This window comes from Salvia miltiorrhiza, chromosome 2 (assembly GCF_028751815.1).
Source record: "Salvia miltiorrhiza cultivar Shanhuang (shh) chromosome 2, IMPLAD_Smil_shh, whole genome shotgun sequence".
Lineage (NCBI taxonomy): Eukaryota > Viridiplantae > Streptophyta > Magnoliopsida > Lamiales > Lamiaceae > Salvia > Salvia miltiorrhiza.
The window spans coordinates 70,323,435-70,343,466 of NC_080388.1; the positions used below are offsets into that span (position 1 = coordinate 70,323,435).

The 20,032-nt window shown below is 34.8% G+C and overlaps 3 protein-coding genes and 1 long non-coding RNA gene across 5 annotated transcripts; 1 reads left to right on the plus strand and 3 right to left on the minus strand.

Moving 5' to 3' along the window:
- Nucleotides 1-223: 223 nt before the first annotated feature.
- On the plus strand, nucleotides 224-5,144 carry LOC131008812 (probable disease resistance protein At4g27220). The gene is made up of 2 exons (XM_057935866.1): nucleotides 224-378; nucleotides 2,025-5,144. Exon 2 carries the CDS (start codon nucleotides 2,035-2,037, stop codon nucleotides 4,993-4,995), a length of 2,961 nt encoding a protein of 986 aa, XP_057791849.1. The 5' UTR covers nucleotides 224-378; nucleotides 2,025-2,034; the 3' UTR covers nucleotides 4,996-5,144.
- Nucleotides 5,108-9,420, minus strand: LOC131008813 (uncharacterized). 2 transcript variants are annotated; one of them, XM_057935868.1, is made up of 3 exons: nucleotides 7,742-9,420; nucleotides 6,696-7,096; nucleotides 5,108-5,899 (listed from the first exon to the last, which is right to left on the minus strand). In XM_057935868.1, exons 1-3 carry the CDS (start codon nucleotides 8,628-8,630, stop codon nucleotides 5,156-5,158), a joined length of 2,034 nt encoding a protein of 677 aa, XP_057791851.1. In that variant the 5' UTR covers nucleotides 8,631-9,420; the 3' UTR covers nucleotides 5,108-5,155. The 2 variants fall into 2 exon arrangements, with proteins under 2 accessions (XP_057791851.1, XP_057791850.1); XM_057935867.1 differs by having other exon boundaries at nucleotides 7,739-9,404.
- A 2,085-nt stretch (nucleotides 9,421-11,505) lies between these two features.
- On the minus strand, nucleotides 11,506-15,307 carry LOC131008815 (ATP synthase subunit gamma, mitochondrial). The gene is made up of 9 exons (XM_057935870.1): nucleotides 14,963-15,307; nucleotides 13,709-13,752; nucleotides 13,421-13,573; nucleotides 12,999-13,112; nucleotides 12,787-12,914; nucleotides 12,497-12,619; nucleotides 12,285-12,404; nucleotides 12,046-12,167; nucleotides 11,506-11,900 (listed from the first exon to the last, which is right to left on the minus strand). The coding sequence occupies exons 1-9, from the start codon at nucleotides 15,061-15,063 to the stop codon at nucleotides 11,831-11,833; spliced, it is 975 nt and encodes a 324-aa protein (XP_057791853.1). The 5' UTR covers nucleotides 15,064-15,307; the 3' UTR covers nucleotides 11,506-11,830.
- A 3,288-nt stretch (nucleotides 15,308-18,595) lies between these two features.
- LOC131008816 (uncharacterized) lies at nucleotides 18,596-19,576 on the minus strand. The gene is made up of 3 exons (XR_009096355.1): nucleotides 19,342-19,576; nucleotides 18,948-19,202; nucleotides 18,596-18,858 (listed from the first exon to the last, which is right to left on the minus strand). It is a non-coding gene; the product is annotated as an uncharacterized LOC131008816 (long non-coding RNA).
- Between the last annotated feature and the right edge of the window lie 456 nt (nucleotides 19,577-20,032).

Sequence of the window (20,032 nt, forward strand, 5' to 3'; positions counted from 1 at the left end):
ATCTTATCAAGTAAGATAGAATTTGTGAGCACCCACAACATCACTTTTGAAATATAAAAAGAAAGAGGCTAAGTTGTAGGCTAGCAAATGATAGGTGTAATTAACTTTTTATGCAGCTGCGCTTTCTTTCCATTACTCTATTTCAGCCATAATTTCCTGGAAATTTCCAAGAACTTATTAGGAATTAGTCTATCTTCTATATATACACACAATACCACAATTAATTGACACTTCTTCATCTACCCTATTTCTTTTCAGTGTTTACTACTCTAATTCCACTCAGCTTCATATTTATAAAAATAAGAATAAAAAAATATAAAAAAAAAATCTGCTCACTTTCTGAGCATTATTTTGACCTGACCTGAGCTATCCATTCAGGTGAGTAAAAAACTCTCCATTTCATCTTTATGCGTACTTATATTTTTGCTATAATTATGTTCTTAATTATAGTTTACAAAATTCATGTTCAAATTCAAGTTTTTTGTACATGCTATTTTTACTTTTCATAATATAGAAGATCATTAATTTCAGTATTAGCTAGTGATTTATTGAACATGGGTTGCATATATATATATTGAACGATAATACATTTTAGCTTACTAGATATGTCTGAAATCTTCACACGGAATTTAACAGAAGATTTTAGAATTTAGTAGCTTCTTGAAGAATTAAACAAATAAACATTTGGTATATATATACACTACACCATCATGGTGATTCCCACAAGATGACAAGAGTCGTACTAAAAATGGAGGTCCAGGTATAACTACTGAGCTTTTTCTTGATAATCATTTATCCAAAAAAAAAATTAATAAGTAATTCTAGCATTTCTCTTTATAATTTGGCATCTCTAACCAAAAAGAAAAGAACATAACAAAAGTTAAGCCAAAGATCTCAAGTTCGAGCCAATTACATAAATAAATAAATAAATGCATAATAGAAGTTTGAAGGCTTAGCCAATAAAGAGAGCCTTAGCGCTGATGCTCATAAATCAAATATAGTAAATAGATTGGCATCGAGTATTCTTTGATAATATAGTAAATATAATTGATAAAAGTTCAATCATGCGCTAATCATAAGAGAATTTAGCTTTCACTTATCTTATGGTAAATCTTTGGATATGAAGTTGGAATGAAAAGTGATGGATAAATTGTATTTTAAGGTTCTTTAGTGCAATTTTGTTTTGAATAGAGCATAAAAATAACAAAATATAAAACTTCAAAGTTCTACTGAAACGAAACTATTTAGGGGCATACTGAAATAATAAAGATTCAAATGTATATGCGTGTGTTGGCCAAACGGTAATGAATTAATGCCAAAGGTCTTGAGTTCGAGTCTTCTGATGCGGTCTTTAAATTTCTTTGTTTAATACTGTAAATTTATCAAAAAAAAAAAAAAAAAGATTCAAATGTATACTATCATTTTCAATTTATATAATAAAAAAATGTTTGCATAAACTTTCTTCGCCAGGTTCTTAGACTTTTTCAATAAATAGATAATTTCTAATGAACCCTTTGCCTTAAGTCTTTCAAATAAAACTTATAGTTTAGGAACCTAAAGAGGCATTTTGGCACAAACATATTCCACCTTCTAATTACGAGTAGCAATCAATATTAGATGTGGTGCTCAACAAAAGAAAATATTAGATGCTGAGCTAAACAATTATAAAATTTTCTTTTCAATTTTATTTTCCACAACAATAGTCAATAAATACCATAACATACTGATTTCTAGAATTTGTCACTGCAACTCGCCCCAAAGAAGTGTAACCAGCCCCAGATTTTATTTAATAAATTATCATGTAGTCATCACATGATCAATGAAGATTTACACGATCCTTATCGTGTTCGTGTCAGCCAATAGATCTCTTTCATGTCTAGTCATTCTTGTGTAGGCACAAAATAAGACATGACTTGTAATATACATTCGATATTTTCCAAGGAATGAAAAATGCATTTTTCCATGACACCTGCAACTACATTCGATCATAACTTGTATTGATCATATCTCTACTCCATCTGCAGAGTAACAAAAATGCTACAACAAATTGTGGAATCCTTTTTCCAAAAGGTAGGAGAAAAGCTGGTAGACTATGCACACAGCAAAGTGACTGACATAACAAATTTAAAGTTCGATGTCACAAATTTGAAGGAAGCCCTCAACTTATTGTGTGCTACAGCAATGGATGTCGAGGACAAAATCGAAACAGATGCATCTGGGAAAAAGAAGAGAAAACGAGAAGTTGAAGATTGGTTGAGACAAGTGCAGCTAATTCAAAGTGATTTTCTTCAACTACAATCGGGTGGACACATCACTAGGCTCTTGAGTGGAGGCCGAGTAGCAAAACTGAATAAGCAAGTGAATGAACTCGTTGAGCAAAGTAGACATTTTGGTGAAGTTCTGGTCAATGATTATGATCGGAGGGGGCAGGCATTTTTGGCAGCTGAAATGTTTGGTGAAGCATTTGAGGAAAATTTGGACACAATTTGGGGGTTGTTAGTGGATGATAAGGTGGGGAGTATTGGGATATACGGGATGGGAGGTATAGGCAAGACGACTTTGATGAAGCACATCCACAACCTGCTGCTACAAGAAACTCAAGATTGTGTGTTTTGGGTTACAGTGTCTCAGGTGTTTAGTGTGAACAAGTTGCAAGACGAGCTAGCTCGTGCTATGGGTCTCAAGCTGTCTGACAAAGATGATACAGACAGAAGAGCAGCCGAATTGAGCAAAGCGTTCTCCACAAGAGAAAGCATTGTGCTCATATTGGATGATGTGTGGGAAAACATCAAATTGGAAAAGGTCGGATATCCACTTGGTAGGGAAGGTTGTCGATTGGTTATAACAACTAGGTCATTGAAAGTGTGTCATCAATTCGGTTGCAAGAAGATAAACGAGGTGAAAACACTGCATAATGATGAAGCATGGGACTTATTCAAAGAGACGCTGGGACACGAGAGCGTACCGTCTGATGTCGAGGAAATTGCCAAGTGCATGGTCAAGATGTGTGATGGCTTGCCTCTAGGGATCATTACCCTAGCAGGAAGCATGAGGGGCGAGATGGCCATTCATGTCTGGAGAAATGCACTGACCGAACTGAAGAAATCTTTTATGGGGCATGATGACATGGAAGATCAAGTTTATAAAGTGCTCAAATACAGTTTTGATCGTTTGTTACCAAATCATCAACAAGGAAAGAGGAGAGGCTACACAAACTTACAGCTTTGTTTCCTGTATTGCGCTTTATATCCTGAAGACTGCAAAATACCAAGAAATGAGTTAGTCAGAAAATTCATTTCGGAGGATCTGGTTGATACAAGGAAGAGTATGAAGGCTCAATATGACGAGGGTCACTCCATGCTGGACAAGTTAGTGAATACGTGCTTGCTTGAAAGCACTCACAATCACAAGGATGGAGATAGCGTCAGAATGCATGATCTGATGCGAGCCATGGCGCTGAAGATTACTGAAGGCAAAACCGTGGTGATAGCGGGCCACAGCAGTTTGAAGGAAATCCCCAATGAAGAAGAATGGAGAGAGGATCTTGAGAACTTGTCCTTGATTCAGAGTGGCATAGAGGTAGTTCCATTTGAAATGTCTCCAAAATGTCCTAAGCTGTTGAGATTGCTTCTTCGTGAGAATCCATTTAACTATCTGCCAGGATCATTTTTCTCAAGAATGCATGCCCTATGCACTCTTGATCTGTCCAGAACTCGCATAAAAGACTTGCCCGATTCTTTATCTGATCTGAAGAGCCTGAAAGCCTTGCTTCTAGGAGAGTGCCGAGAGCTTGCAGCAGTGCCCAACTTGGGAAAACTGAAATCACTAAGGGAGCTGGACCTTTCGTATAGCGGAATCAGGAAGGTGCCTCAAGGAACAGAAAAGCTCCTCAATTTGCAGCGCTTGTTATTAAATGGAGCAAATTACATAAGGATGCTACCTACAGGATTGTTGGCCAATCTCTCAAATCTCCAACTTCTTCTTCTCCCATATCAAGTACAAACACCAGTAGAGGACATTGAGAGGCTGAAAAGGTTGGAGGAGTTTGCAGGGCCAGTCGAAGATGCACGTGATTTTAGTCGTGTCTTTAGAAGTAGAAGTCGGGCTCATGGTACGTACTACAGCATTCAAGTGAGATTGGTTTACGACGGGTTCTCTAGACGCCGTAATCAAGTGACTTTCTACCTCTGTGACCTTGAGAAAGGAGATGAGAACCACGACACCATGTCAGCACAAGACATCCTTGTATTCCATCACTGCGACGGTCTAAGCAACTGTTTAGCTGATGATATCTCACGATTGGATGATCCAAGATCCCTTAAGTTGTTGGAAGTTTATAATTCAAGAGGAATAGAATGCATGTTCACATATGCAAAGTCAGTATCTCAGTTCTCAAGTCTTGAAAAGATTCTGCTGCAAGAATTACCCGATTTTATGGGTATGATCCACAGGCGGGAAGCAGGGCCTTCGGAGGTGTTTGCATCACCTACATTTGCACCAGCTGCATTTTCTTCTCTGAAATACCTGACAATTTGCAAGTGTAACAAGATGAACAAGTTGGGGCTGCCCGCATCAGAATTTCCGAAGCTCGAAAGAATCTGTGTTCGGAACTGTGATGAGATACAAGAGATAATAGAAACAGCAGATGGCACCGGAAGAGGAGAAGCAGTAGGACCCTTCGTCTCTCTTCCCAGGTTGAGACAGTTATACCTGATACAGTTGCCACGACTGTCAAGCATCTGCAAAGCAAAAATGTTATGTGATTCAATCAACATAATTCACGTGGAGCAATGCCAAGCACTAAAGAAACTGCCTTTGAATTTCCCAGAGAGTGAGAATCATACCCTCCATGAAGGATCGTATCATGGTTCGCCTCCACCATCTCTAGAAGAAATCTGGATACTTGAAGAAGAGAGAGAATGGTGGGATTCATTAGAGTGGGAGCATCCCATACAGTCCCATCTCATCCAGCCTTTCCTGCGATTTTGGGACTAATGGAAGACAAATAGACAATGTTATTTTAACTTCATTAGGTGCCCTGCAGACAAGTGACATTTTGTAATTCATGTATATATATTAGCAAGAAACAACATTGCAAACTCAGCAATTAAACTTCATGCAAATTAGCCTCTCTATTTCTGTTCCCTTTTTTTTGTCAATGTTCATTTTCAATATTTAATAACAAAAATGCTCTTTGAGCTTTCAAAACTGCAGGAGAGCCTTGTTTGGCTTTCTCTACTATTTGCCTTATCAGCAACCTCTCCATCTCTTCCTGATCACTGTCTTCAACTCCATCCCTTCTGCCGCAGACAACATTGTTCGCCGGAGAGTAAAGATCTTCCTCAGTTCGCTGATCAAACACAGACTCCTGAACCCCATTTGAAGCGGAATGCTGACCCATAAGATCATATTGGGCATGATATCCATTCTCGAACCCAGCTTGAAAATCTTCGTCATCTGATTCAGAGACCTTTGTGAACACGTCATAGGCCTCATTGTAGGCAGCCAGTGCTTCCCCTGATAAATTGATGATGACAGGTTCATCTACAGACTCATGTCCATCTCTAACAATTGGGCTATCATGGGTTGAAGAGTTTTGTGTTCCAGAGTTTGATTGCTCCCCCCATGGATGGACATGCTCAGATTCCATGTACTTCATCTTCCTCTGACTGTTCTGAAGCGCCATCTCAAGCTCCTTTATGCGTTCTTCTAGTCTTGATTGGATGACTTGATGCAAACGCAAACTCAGCTCTCTAGGGGATACTGGATAGGGGCAAGAGCGTGGTGTAGAGCTTCGGCTTCCATTGCTATCAGCATGAAACTGGTTGTTGATGTCAGCAGCAAAAGAGCGAGACCTCGACTTGTCCTCATGAAAATCTGGTACCAAGTCTGGATCAAGCTGCAAAGTGCAATATAAGCCCCATTACACCGCTGGCAAAAAGAACACTCCATAGAAATAATCCACTTAAATCCAGTGTTGGCAATTGACAGCATTCAATAAATATTACAGAAGAAAGATTATTTTATAGCAGGGTTCTCTCAACTCCATAAATTTACAAACTGAAAAGTTTACCGAGAAATCACTACTTATGAGATAGCGGTCTGCAGTCCACCCAACTTCATAAAGTTCATTTCTCCTATTTATGTTTTGCTATATTATTGGTTTATTAATCTAACCCCCCTGAATAATTCAGCCCCCAATTATGTATAGCCTAGTTCTGCCCTGGCAAGCAGAAACTCCAAGCATAATATATTATATAAAGAGTGTCTTACATGGTTGTAATTCTGCAGTGGCAGCATAGTATTCAATTATTCATGAAGGTGTTCGATACTTTATTTATTCATCACCCGAAGGACCAGACATGATGCATACGCATAATCTTAATTTATTTCAAGAATTGAAGATTCATTAAAGCATACAAGAAAGAGACTTCTTACTGCTGTATCAGGGTTGATATACTGAGAGGATTCCAATGCACAGGTAAAGGAAGATTTTTGAGTTGTGAGTTTATTTGAAAGCATGTGGTCCAATTTTGGTACTAAAACGTTCAGCCCGTGGCAACAAAAATACACCAAACAAACAACATTTGGAGGTCCAAGAAGACAATCTATGGGGATGCATTTCAATCTTATCTAGCAATTCAAAACTATAGATTCAAAGACCACAAGAAACAAGAACAAATATATGTGCTTACCGCTGTTAGATTGCAAAGTTTCCCTTCCAAACTGGAAGAGTTCATGCTTGATTCCAACCTCTGCAATTCAGCTTCAAGCTCTGCTTCGATTTCATATAAAGATTTCTCCTCAGCCTTCTCATGGCAAGATTCTTCATCAAATTTCTCTTCAAGAGAAGGATGCACTGTATCACCGGTGCAACAATCATTATGCACATCCTTTGATTCATAATCATCTGCAGCAAGCTCCTTTACAGTTAAGGAATCTTTCATCTCAAGTTCCTCCTGCAGATCTTGGACCAGATTCTCGTTCTGCTTCAACAAGCTTTTCATATTTTCTACTTCTCGTTTGTTTGCCAAGAAAGAAGATACTATGCCCATTGTTAGCCCAAGATAGAAAAGAAGAGCCCTATCGGATGTTCCTGATAAGGAAAGGATATTAGGAATAATATTTACAAACATAAAAACAGCAACATGAATGGTGGATTATTTACTAAAATCAAACAGTTCTGGTCAAAGAATGTCTCAGTTATAACAGGTCCATATTAAGCTAAATTCTGCAATTTCATATACTAAGAGAAAATATGATTCTATTCCATCATGACAGAAAGTTTCCAGGTTTCTTATAAATCAAGATTGTATCTTACTAGTTCCCACAAGATAGAGAATGCAGTATTTCTCATCACCATAGTGATGAAACAAAATGTTGCCAACTACTTTTGATCCTTCAAATTAACGCATGTAAAAATGATCTATTATTACAAATTCGGAATCAGCATGCAATAAGAAAATACAAAGTGAGATTTTAGCTTTTAAATACATTGGTGAATTAGCATTGACAATTTTATGGCTACTAAATATTTGGGACCCGGATGGCCTGTAACATCTGCTGGTGCTGTTAACTTTTATTTCCCCTATATATGAAGTACTTAAGACATCTTACCAATAGGGAAAGCTAAAATCTTAATTATCTTAAATCAAGCAAGTTCGAATCTATTCAGTCCTAAAAAATAAACCTCATATCTATCACTATCAGAAACTGAATTATTGGTTCAATAAAGTACCACCTTGTGCGTTGTCGTGATCGCCATGGGAAGCTTTGCTAGAGTCAGTTCTTTCAAAACCGTGCTTCAGTTTTTCTCTAGTTTTAGCTTTCTTTTCAAACTCCACAGGTTCAATATAAGGCAGTGCTGGAATGCCACATACAGTCGAATTTACTTTCGAGTATCCATCCTTCCACAGCCGACTTTTCCCTCCTGCTGTTCCAATTGGTACAGTGAAGGATTCATGCGGTGCTGTGCTGATTATCTTGCTTCCATCAGTGACAAGAAATGGCCGCAAACGTGGTTTCCCCAATGGATGGAGAGCATATTCTTCACTTTCATTGTGTTCTTCGTACAACTGGGCCATAAGACAACTCTCAAGAGAAGTCTGTGGCTTTATGAATTCACTATCAAATCTTCTACTCTTCAGCCTACTTCTCTTTCTTCTAGAACTATAAGAAAACCCTATCTCGCCTGAAGAAGGATGAGGCGACATATCACTAGTAAAACCTTTACCACTGTCAGAAGGTAATCTACTTTCCCAATCCCCTTGAACATCTTCTACGTCCAGATATGGAGCTAAAGAACTTGAACTCATAAAGCTGTCCACCATTATCAGATTTTCATCTTCATATCCACTAGTAGAAGTGACTTCAAAGTCAGAAGCAGCTTCACAAACCTTGTCTCCTTCTCTGTTGGACATTTCCTCCCCAAAACTTTTCCTCGACAACACATTGTTAAATGGACCACTCTTGTCCCCGAGCTTGTGTCTACTACTGGAGGACTGAGGTGTAACACTATTAAGGTTCTCAGACGATGAATCTACCCATTTATTCTTACCCCTGCTGAGATTCTTTAGATGCTGGACTACATAACCAGCACCAGCAGCTGCTGCAACTACCCACACATCCATTTTCAGATTCCCCCAAACAAATAAACTTCTAAACTTAATTCACCATACAAATTCTACCCTAACGTTTCAGCATCCTAATCCATCAGCGTCAACACAATCCTGGGAAACAAGCTATAAAAAAATCCTCGACCAATCCCCCGAAACAGCTCAATTCTCGAAACCAAATCCTCGAACGAGTCAACATAATTAATCCAATAACACCACTAACACATCAGCATTCAAACCAAAGACTAACCATAACACAGATGTTTTCACAAATTGGCCATCCAACTACACAAAAATCTCGACACCTATACAAGAAAAACAGGCCGAAAACATCACAGAAGATCTATATCAGTTAAACTGAAGCATCGGCAATCACGAAGTGAGTCCTTCGGAACATTGAAGCATTGAGACTAATCCCACCGCCAACGGGAACACCTACCTAATGCAAACCCATAAGCCAGAAATCTACGCAAGACAAAACCAATCAACAGAAACAACTCATTCCACTGGAGACCTCCATTTCTCTGCCCCTGCTTAATTGCTTTCGAGATATTCAACTAGTCAAACCTAATTCCTCCCGGTAAACTAGAAGAAGAGGGGAGAAATAGTAAAATGAGGATTGAAGTTGAATTATGGGTGGGATTTAATGAGAAAAGGATAGAGCAACAATGTTATAAGTTGGTGAGAGTGAGATAGAAATGGTGTGTGTCTCTCTGTGTGTGTGTGTGTGTGTGAGAGAGAGAGAGAGAGAGAGAGGAGTGGGCCGAAAAAAGAAGAAGAAGGCGGAAGTAGGCTACTTGTCTCTGGGCCTTTTTTGCTTCTAATAAGATAGTATAGGAGTATATAAATACTCCGTATTATTAATATATATTTTAAAAGTTTAATAAAAAATTGTCCCAAAAAATCATATAATTAATACTTCCACCTTGCCTTATTTACTCGTGAGAGAAAAAAAATGAAAGTGTGTTAGTTTTAAATATAAGTAAGCATGTGTGTATTAATAAAATTATAGCCAACAAATTTCTAAAAAGGAAAGTGAATTAGAAATTTTGACGCGGATCAAGAAAATAGCTCCTTAAATAGTTCGGTATTTATTAATTATCACACAGCTGCTCAAATTTTCAAACTTGAAGAATATAAATTCCGTAAGTGAGATAATCCTATAAGAGTAATTCAATTATCTATAATAACTGTGACGTGGGGGGGGTGTTTTGACTTAAATTAAATTAGATCATGAGAATTGATTGATGAATTAATTACATATCATATTGCCTATGTTTCTAATATATACAGGCTTAATCCAACCCCACAAATATACCTGTCTATTTCAATAAAACAATCCAACCAAATAATATGACCACAAAGGAACTTTTTCATTCCAACAACTAAAGTTGCCAATAAATCAAATCATGGCACCCACATTTTCGTTTCCCTTTATTTTCTTTTCTAAACGTCCCCTTGGCTTTTTTTTCTTTTCTTTCAATAATATGACACTATCTTCGTTTCACTAATAATGGTTCAAAATCCACCATAATAATAGTTCAAAATTTATTTTATGCCTTAAAATAAGTGAGGTTCTTTTATTTTATAACACTTTTTAAATATGTATATATCTAAAAAAATTGAAATATTATTAATGGGACGGAGGAAGTACTTTAATTAAAAGTGTTGATTCTTGCTTTGGCTCCTCATAGAGATTAAAGATGTGTTCTAAATAATTTTATTATCTATCACGTTAAAAATAGCACAGAATCATCATTGCTGATTATCACACACATTTGTCCAAAGTGAACCTAAATTTCTTCTTTGTAGCTAAAAACACAAGACAATTTATGCAAAAATAAAACCATCAATAATGAAACTCGGCAGTATATATCTGCCTGAATAATTATAGAATAATGAAAAGTTAAAAAAATGAGATTAAAGAAAAAAGAAAATGAACAGCGTTAGCTGCAACGGTCTCTCCCAAGTACAAATACGACGTTACAGAAAATATTTATTGGATGTGTTGCACAGATAAGAGGTGCTGAGAAAGAAATCAAGAAAGAAAAAATAGATATAAATGAATTTATGAGAAAAATATCAGAAATATATGATGTATAGCAACTCATCTTTTATTTCTTTCTTTCTTGCATTGAGGAACAAAAGCATTGAATGCTGGGAAAATGCTTGTCATCATAAATACTTAAATAGGGAAAAATTACGGTTTAATACCCAAGTTATTTGACTTTTTAATTGAACTATAATAAATTAAATTAAATATCCGAACTAGTATTGACATTTTAACATAAAGTCCGTCAACTATACATAATTACAATTAAACTGACAAAAATGGCCGAAAATTCAACTTTTGATCACGGAAAATTAAGTGTCTCATTAGACGGTAACATGGATTTTAACACAAATATGAGCTAGCATCAAAGCAATGTTGTTCGCTTCCTAAATTAAAAATAATTACTATTTCAAGAGTGGAATTTATTTTGTTAATTTTGTGATAGTTAAGGTATTTTAATAGCAATTATGTATAGTTCTAGACATTTTCGTTTCAAGGGCAATATTTTTGGTATTAAACCGTAATGATCCCATGTACTATGCATCAAAGAATTGTTTGAGCAAAAGAAAATTTCCTCATTTCTCATTCATCATTTTCACTTAAGCCTGTATATTTAAACCTATTTTTTCACTATAGTAAGGAGAGAACATCTACCACCTCAACGAAAGTATTACTTTTTTCTTTTCTTTTTTTGAGGAAACAACGAAAGTAATATTTACACATAAATCTCAACTATCGGAAAGAAGCCACACATTTTGGCGAGAGAAACGAACCCTGCGAAAGTTAAGAATCGCACCAGTAGAAAGAATATCGACAGTCCAAAGCAAGCCAGATATATTTTGAAAGGCAATGAAATGCTTGCATGTTCATAAAAAGCTTCACAACAAAAACACATTCAAATTACCATTGAAAGAAATAAGACTCATTCCGTAAATTTAACTGGAACTCGGTGGAGATCGTCGAACACTTTCCTAGTACAGTAGATTAGGATTAGATCTCTCACAGTTGAAAGCACAAACCAATATCCCTTTTTGCATGAAGGTAGCCAGGGGGTTTATTTAAGTACCCGCAAACCTGAAATAGAGTATCGCCAAAAGTGCAAAACAAGAAATATTATTTCGTCAACGACTGACTAGAGAAGTAACTGAAGCCTTTGGTTGAATTAGCCCTCCAATGCTGATGCTCCAGATATAATCTCTATCAATTCTGTAGTGATAGTTGCTTGACGAGTTCTGGTTGTAGACAAAAAGAGCAATTAGATTGGTTGGCAAAGATTTAATTACTTTATAACATACAATGACTGGAACAATTAGCTTGGAAATTTTAGCAAGCATCGTTCCAGTGCATGAATAAGCCAATCAGCAAATGCTATGAAACCTGTTATAAGTAAGCGTGAGGCGGTCAAGCATCTCTCCTGCATTTCTACTTGAGCTGTCCATTGCAGACATTCTAGCTCCCTGCTCACTGCAAGCATTTTCTAAGACAGCATTGAACATAACCTGAAGGACATTAAGAGTTTTAATATCAGGTGTAGAATATAAACCAATCCTAGCCTAATTCATCCACCCAATACCTAATAAGAGATGGAATCATCAGTCAAAAAAGTAAAAACATACACAAGAGAATTGGAACTCTGTCAGATTCTGAAGCACTTCTGACTTTGTTTCAGCACCTTCAACTTCATAAGCATCCAATTCCCCAAGTTTTCCCCCAGCTTCAGATTCTCTCTCCACAATCTGTATCATCATCGGACGGAATTAGCATGCAGCATATATACACTTTCACAAAATGAGTTGTCTCAGTAAATTCAGTTGATGCAACAACTGACCTCAGGAGATAATACAGTGGATGTTGATGGGATAAATGAGACCACTGATTGGAACTTATTATAAACAATCCTTAATGCATCATATTCTACATTCTTTAAGATGTCATCAGCAAGCACAGCAACCTGCAGAGACAAGTAGTATTAGAAACATTATTAAGCCAAGAAGTGGCAAGAGAAATCAAGAATCAGATCCAGCATTAGATGGTCAGAAGTCTCACCTAATCTGCAAGATTTATATGAGGTGCAGGCACTTATAAGGGGTAAACAAAAAAGAACGGAGAAAAGACAACCTGAGTATAGTTCAGAGGATTCTTCTGCAACTCAGTTAGGGCTAGCTCAATGTCTTTCTTGGAGTCTCGCACAAGTTGGGCCTTGGCTTTTTCTCCCAAGATAACAAACTTGCATTCCTTGTCGGGACCTAAACCACATAACTTATGGTTACTACTGGCGTTTTTTGCTAAATGAAACGGGAAGTAATAAAGAAAGGGGGGACAGAAGATACCAGAATTTAACTTCCTGAGGCCCCTGCTTACTTTCACTGAAGTAGAATTGATTCCACCACACAGACCTTTGTCAGAGGAAATTGTAACAACAACAGTCTTCTTCACATCAACACCTAATGCATTCAAACACATGGACATAAACTAAAGAATGAGATCTTGTTTTTAATGAAAATAGGCAAGGGTAGTTTGTAAAAAGTCAAGCCATTTAAGGGTTTATCAGCAGAGATGATAAAGGCATGTGCAAAGCCATCTTCGACTTTAAGTTAACAAGGTAATTGTAATATGCTGCATATGCATAATGTTTTTGGTAGGCAGCACAATGCACTCAACCCAAATGATCAGCAGTTTAAAAGACCAGAATCGAGCTAACAGCCTAACAGACAAAATGGTGGAGACCACAAATATTTATTCACAAACTTACTTGGAAGGTCACCAAGAAGAGCAGTGAATGGCTGCCACAGACCACGCGAGTTTTCAGCTTTAGACTGAATAGCTCGGAGCTTTGAAGCTGCAACCATCTTCATAGCCTTTGTGATTTTTTGAATATTCTTAACACTCTTCATACGATTGCGGACTGTACATATGTGTTATTACCATAGAACATGGGTTTTCCAAATCACAAAAGTTAAGTCAAACGTAAGAAAATCAGAAATTTTAGGTAACAAACTGATGAAATAATCAATGGTTCAAGACTCAAGAGTAATTGTACCAATTTGAGTTGACACAGAACGAACTCCCAAGAAAGATTGATCCCTGTTGGCATGAGCATATTTAGTTAGAAGCAAAGAGGTGAAAAGCGATTATGAATATCACATGTAACTTTTCAAAAGCAAATAAAGAGAAAATATTGATAGCATAATAATGAGGATGCATCCAGTATACAAGAACAATTACTCATGTGTCACCTTGAGTAACATGTTCTTTATAAAATATTCCCAGCGAGTTCTTGTCACACGACACTCCCAGGTCAAACCATGTTATATTAATCTAATCAATCTAATCAATTCATATATTCTTCCGACCTATCTGTTTCTTATGATTTTAGTATCAGCTAAATCCTGGTTTCAGCTTTCTTCCAACGCCCTTGGTCCATAATTGTGTTGCTCATTATCTTCCATAATTAATCAGAAACAACATAGTCAATATTTTGAACATGATCCTTTTGCCTTTACCTAAACACATTTTCAAATATATCCTTAGATGTAATGCTTCGCAACTAACAAGAAGAAGGTTTGAAAACACGTAGCATCAGTCAATTTATTTGAGATGTGACTGATTATGCATACTATAAGATGCTTCAGTCAAGGTTATAAATAACATCAAGAGAGTGATTTTCAACTTCAATACAAGCCCACTGGTCCAGCAAAACCAATGAGGCCAAAAGGACAGACGTGACGAGCCCCACTCAATCTGTACATTTCACAGTTATGTAACCCACCAATCCAGGACAGAAACATATTCTTTTCATTGGCACAGCCTTCAAAATAGCCAACAAAGAAGTTTTCTCCACACGAAAGTAACAACTAAACGCCCAAGACCCATAATTACACACTGAAACCAGAGATAACTAAAGAACAAGCTAATACGACTATGCGCTTCATAAAACAGCTGTTAGCAAACACTAGCAATCAGAGAAAGGGAAATGGATGCAATGAAGGTATAGCGATATGTAAAACCAAAATGTCGTACATTATGCTGCGTGCACATTGCCATCAAATCTTCTGCTTTACCAACATAACAGTCAAAATAACACAAATCGCACTTAATAACACGATAAAGAACAAAATCAATTCCTCCAATATTGGTTGAAACGGCGAGGAAAGGTTCAACTCCAAATTAAGCTACAGCAAAGCTGAAACTAAGCCAGAATCACACAAGCACACACACATAATTATCATCATCAACGCCGCCGCCACCTCATACTGTATAATAATAACTAAAAACACGAAAGATCGCATCGTACTCGGAAGGAACGATAGACGAGCGGAGGGGATTGATAGGGCGGGGAGAAATTATAGGGGCAGCAATCCGCCTGCCCTCGCGTCTCAGCGCAGCCATCGCCATTTGCAACTCTTCAAAATCAGATCTGGGTACAACACTCTGCTTCTGATTGGGGATCGGACAACGCGAGCTCTAGGGTTTCGCTCAGCTGCTTGAAATTGGAAGTGGTGGGCGAGGCGGAGACTGAAAATGACTATATCTATAATCAATAATCAGTAAGCGTTTTAAGTTGACCTGAGATTAAACTCGAGATTATTTGAGATTGAATTGATGTAATATTAATTTTTATCGATATTAATAATTCAAACTAGTGTGTAACCCGTTGAAATTCAACGGGAAATCACTTAAAATATATGTAAAAGTTTTATTTTATATTTTTATAGCAAATTGATATTATCATAATATTTTTTTTACAAATTACATAAATAAATAAAGAAATTTAAAAATCGTGTGATGGAGAACTCAAGTCCAAAATCTCAGGTATTAGGCATTATTTTTCTACTGTTAGACCAACACACATACATTGTAACAACAGTTCATTAAAAAAGAGTGAGACGACTATAAAATCATAATAGAAAATAGATTAAAGAGGAATAACGTTCCTCAAGTGATTGTACCCGTTTTGTATTTAAATAACCAAATTTGTACGTATTACAATTTTCAAACCCGAATCATAATTCATCTACCCGCACCTATTCTAAATCCAATCAAAAAAGGGATTTCACTATTTGTATTCTAAACATACATTCTGTATAATATTAATTTATGCATGCTTGAGCATATTACATTATTTCTTAATATATATATACTAGTATTTGCCCCCGTGCAATGCACGGATTTTTTTTTGTATATATTATAAATATTAAATTAATTATAATAATTATAAATATTCAAAAAAATTATAAATTAAATATTCCTTTCGTCCCACCGAGCTTGAGTTGTATTTCTTTTTGGGTTATCCCACCAAGCTTGAGTCATTTCCTTTTTTGACAAAAATTATGTAATTTACAACACTAATTAACAAAACTAATTGCACCCTTATTTTTCTTTAATCATCCCAAATAACCCTTATTTCTCAAAAAATAAAAATATTTTTTGCAGCCATACTTAAATAATTTAATTTTATATTTAAAATAATTGAATAATATTATTATTTTAAATAAACTTCAGATTTAATTAATTTAAATTTTATATTTAAATAATTTGAAATAATTAATTATATAAATAACTACTTAACCATAAATTTACAAACATACTTACATAACTAAACAATAGTTCCTTAATTCTCGTGTCCAAAAGCAACGCCTCAAACTCGGCAGGACAGAGGGAGTACATTTTTATAAATAAAATATTTTTAGTAGAATATATGATAAAATATATAGTTTTCACAACACTTATGAAGTTTAACATGTTTTATATTTTATAAGGTACTTTCATATAATTAACATTAAAGAATAATAAAAATAAAAATAATATTATATAAATATTGGATCTGAATTTATAAATTCTAAAAGACTTCTTTGTATACAACATTGATTGTAGTCGTACCGATACCACTATCCTCATTAGAAATGAAGAATTTCAAACTACGACTACAACTCTTGAAATAGCAATATACAACTGGTCATGTGTAAAAATAAATTTTGGCAAAAATAAATCAACATGTAAAAGAAATTGATCATGATTTTTGTTGATAGTCATTGCCTATTAAATAATAAGAGGAAATTGATGCCGTCGAAACTTAAAAGGCAATCTTGGATCCTCCTATAAATCCCACATTATTTGACTCACTTAAACTAAATTATTATCAATAAAAAATCATTAAAACATTAAATTATAATAAAATTATAATTTTCTTATTTTTTTTCACAATATCGATTTTTATTATGGTGATTTTTTTTCTTATATTAAAGTCAACTATATTTGTATTTTTAATTATATTTATAATTTTTTATAGTATAATAATTGAATTGGTATGGACTTTAGTATTATCATGCATGCATCCCACATTTATCAACTTTATATACATACGTATTGTGTGCTGATTATTTATCTTATAAAAAATCGATCTACTACATAGCAAATCAGATTTTGTAGTGTATAGTTATAGAATTAGACTTTTAATCAGTAAATAAATATTGTATAAGAGGAATGGGTGGACGTTTATTTTAATTTTATTTTATATTAATGGGATAACATAATTTATTTGCTGAATTATTTTGTTTGACCGTGCATGTATGTATGGGTGGGTTAATGGATTGAGATTATTGTTTTAATTTTATTTTATAATTAATAGTTTTTTTTAATCAGTTAATGCACGTGGTGAGAGATAATGGGAAGTGATTGTGTTGTGATTTATTTCTAATCTTTATATCATAAATATTTTCAAAATTGCCATTGAAATCAATTTCAAATTGATTTGAAATCAATTTAAAATTGAGAACTCTCCTTTTAATATAGTATAGATCTTCAATTTTATTATAACTACAAAACTGTCATTTATTAATTTTAAAATTAATTTGAAATTAAAAGTTACCTTCTTAATATATAAATTAGTATTATGTAAATATAAATTTCTAAATTGTTTACAATGAATGCCTATAAATTGTACACACACACACATATATATATAAATAAAAACATATAATTCATTATGGAATTTTAAATGATTATAATGTGTTTATTTTAAATTCATTTTTAAGTGTCATGTATCAAATTAAAGTTTGTATCACAATCTTTAATTCAAGATCCATATTGCATATAATTTCATGAATGGATATTTTAAAAAATAATAAAATAAAAGAAAATAAATTAAAAAACAAAATTTTTTTATGCACAAAATTATGTGCTATTTCCACTTTCTTAAATCCAAATGCAATTTATCAATCAATTGCATGAATCAAAGCAGTTTTTTGGTGCCCCTTTCTTTCAAACGTGGGTGGGACATGTAATTTTAATTAATTAAGTTAGTTTACTTAATTTTTGAATATATACAATAAGCCATTAATTTTCAAATAAATTACAAAATCGCCATTAAAATCAATTTGAAATTGATTTCAAATTGGAAACTCCTCTTTTAATATAGTATAGATAATACTAACATCAATTGCGTAGATACAATTGTTAAGAGATGAGAGCATAATAGTCTTCTTGTCTTTTTCTTTTCTTTTTTGACTTGATAGTCTTCTAACTTTGTAATTAAGGATTGCTTCACATTGTCTATGCTTTTTCCAGCAAAAATCAATTCAAAGACTATAAGTAAAGTTTATCTTGAATACATGCAGTAAAGAAGTTGTCAAAAGATAAACATCAATACGTTGTCTTAGGCTTCTTAGTAGTGTGTGATAAAGTGATGATTGATAAACAAATTTAGTTCCCACACAAAAAATATGATAACTTCACACACAAATCAAAATCGAGTTAATAGGCATGAAAATGAAGTTAGGCAAGATTAAGATAAGCAATGAACGGATGGTGAATAGGCTCACTTAAAAGGCAACAACAATAATACCAGAACATACATCTTCCAGTTTCATAGTATTTGTTTTCAAAATTCAAACTATCATAAAAGTGAACAAAATTCAAGCATTACGAATGTGAAATAAATATTCAAATTAATAATATATTGCGCTTTAGAAACATTTTGCCGATTAGCTTTAGAAAAAAGAGGTATTTAGAGATGCAATCTAAAACATCAGCGAACATCAGCGGTTGCCAACATGGGTTTACAAATCATCTATGTCCAAATCTTTATATGATGGAGGTGCATGAGAAGATAGCAAAACTTCAGTTTAATATCTTTTGCTTCATCAGAACATAGCGACCATCAAATTGCATTTGAGCTATCATACAAAGAACCTGAAAATAAGTTATTAAAGATAATATTTGATGATCACAATAATCTCATAAGATCTAACAATTGTAATCTTTTCTAATTGAATACTTACCATGGCAGATGAGGTGGCTACTTCTCTGCTTCGATCCGCTATCATATTGTTTGCTACTTTGGTTGTTAATTGAAATGCCTTTCTGTTGGTAGTTCTCTGGGAACATCTTTTGTTGTCTATGAACATGTCGAGGGGATGGCAGCCCTTCAAGACCCATTAATCTGGGAATAACGCTTGGTGATCTTCTCTTGGATTCAACATCTCTTCTGCTAGTAACTTCTTCATTGGGATCCCTGTTGCACTTCCAAAGGTGCTCTGCCCCAGATTAAGCATGAATTGTAGATGCCAAATCAAAACACTATCAATTTCTAAAGCTGTTTGGAGAAACTTGAATCTGTCACAAATTGAAAATTAAATTTTTAAATACAAATAGAAGTAGAAATATGTCACATACCATGTTATCCCTGTTGCTTCCATCAATATAGAATGAGAATTCGAATACAATCTTGGAACTGTTTTCTGCTTCTGAATTGGCCGTATATCTGGGAAAAAATAAAAAGTAATGGAAAACTCCAGTCAATGTAGAATGATACAAATCGTATACGTCGACGCCGCCGATGAGGAGAGGCGATTTCTGACGTCGGCGCGCGACGCAATTAATTAGGTATATGCTTGACTTATCTAACCGGAAACCCGCGTATGCTAACTAAAGATGGTTGAGTTGGAGTTTTGGATTGATTAGATATCGAAATTTGTTGATTTAAAATTTAGAAAAAATAAGAATGAATGAGAATTGAGAAAAATTAGAATTGAGTGATTATACCACACCGCGTAGGATAGAGTTTATTTTACTTTTATATAAATATAGATTGGAGAAACTTGAATCTGTCACAAATTGAAAATTAAATTTTTAAATACAAATAGAAGTAGAAATATGTCACATACCATGTTATCCCTGTTGCTTCCATCAATATAGAATGAGAATTCGAATACAATCTTGGAACTGTTTTCTGCTTCTGAATTGGCCGTATATCTGGGAAAAAATAAAAAGTAATGGAAAACTCCAGTCAATGTAGAATGATACAAATCGTATACGTCGACGCCGCCGATGAGGAGAGGCGATTTCTGACGTCGGCGCGCGACGC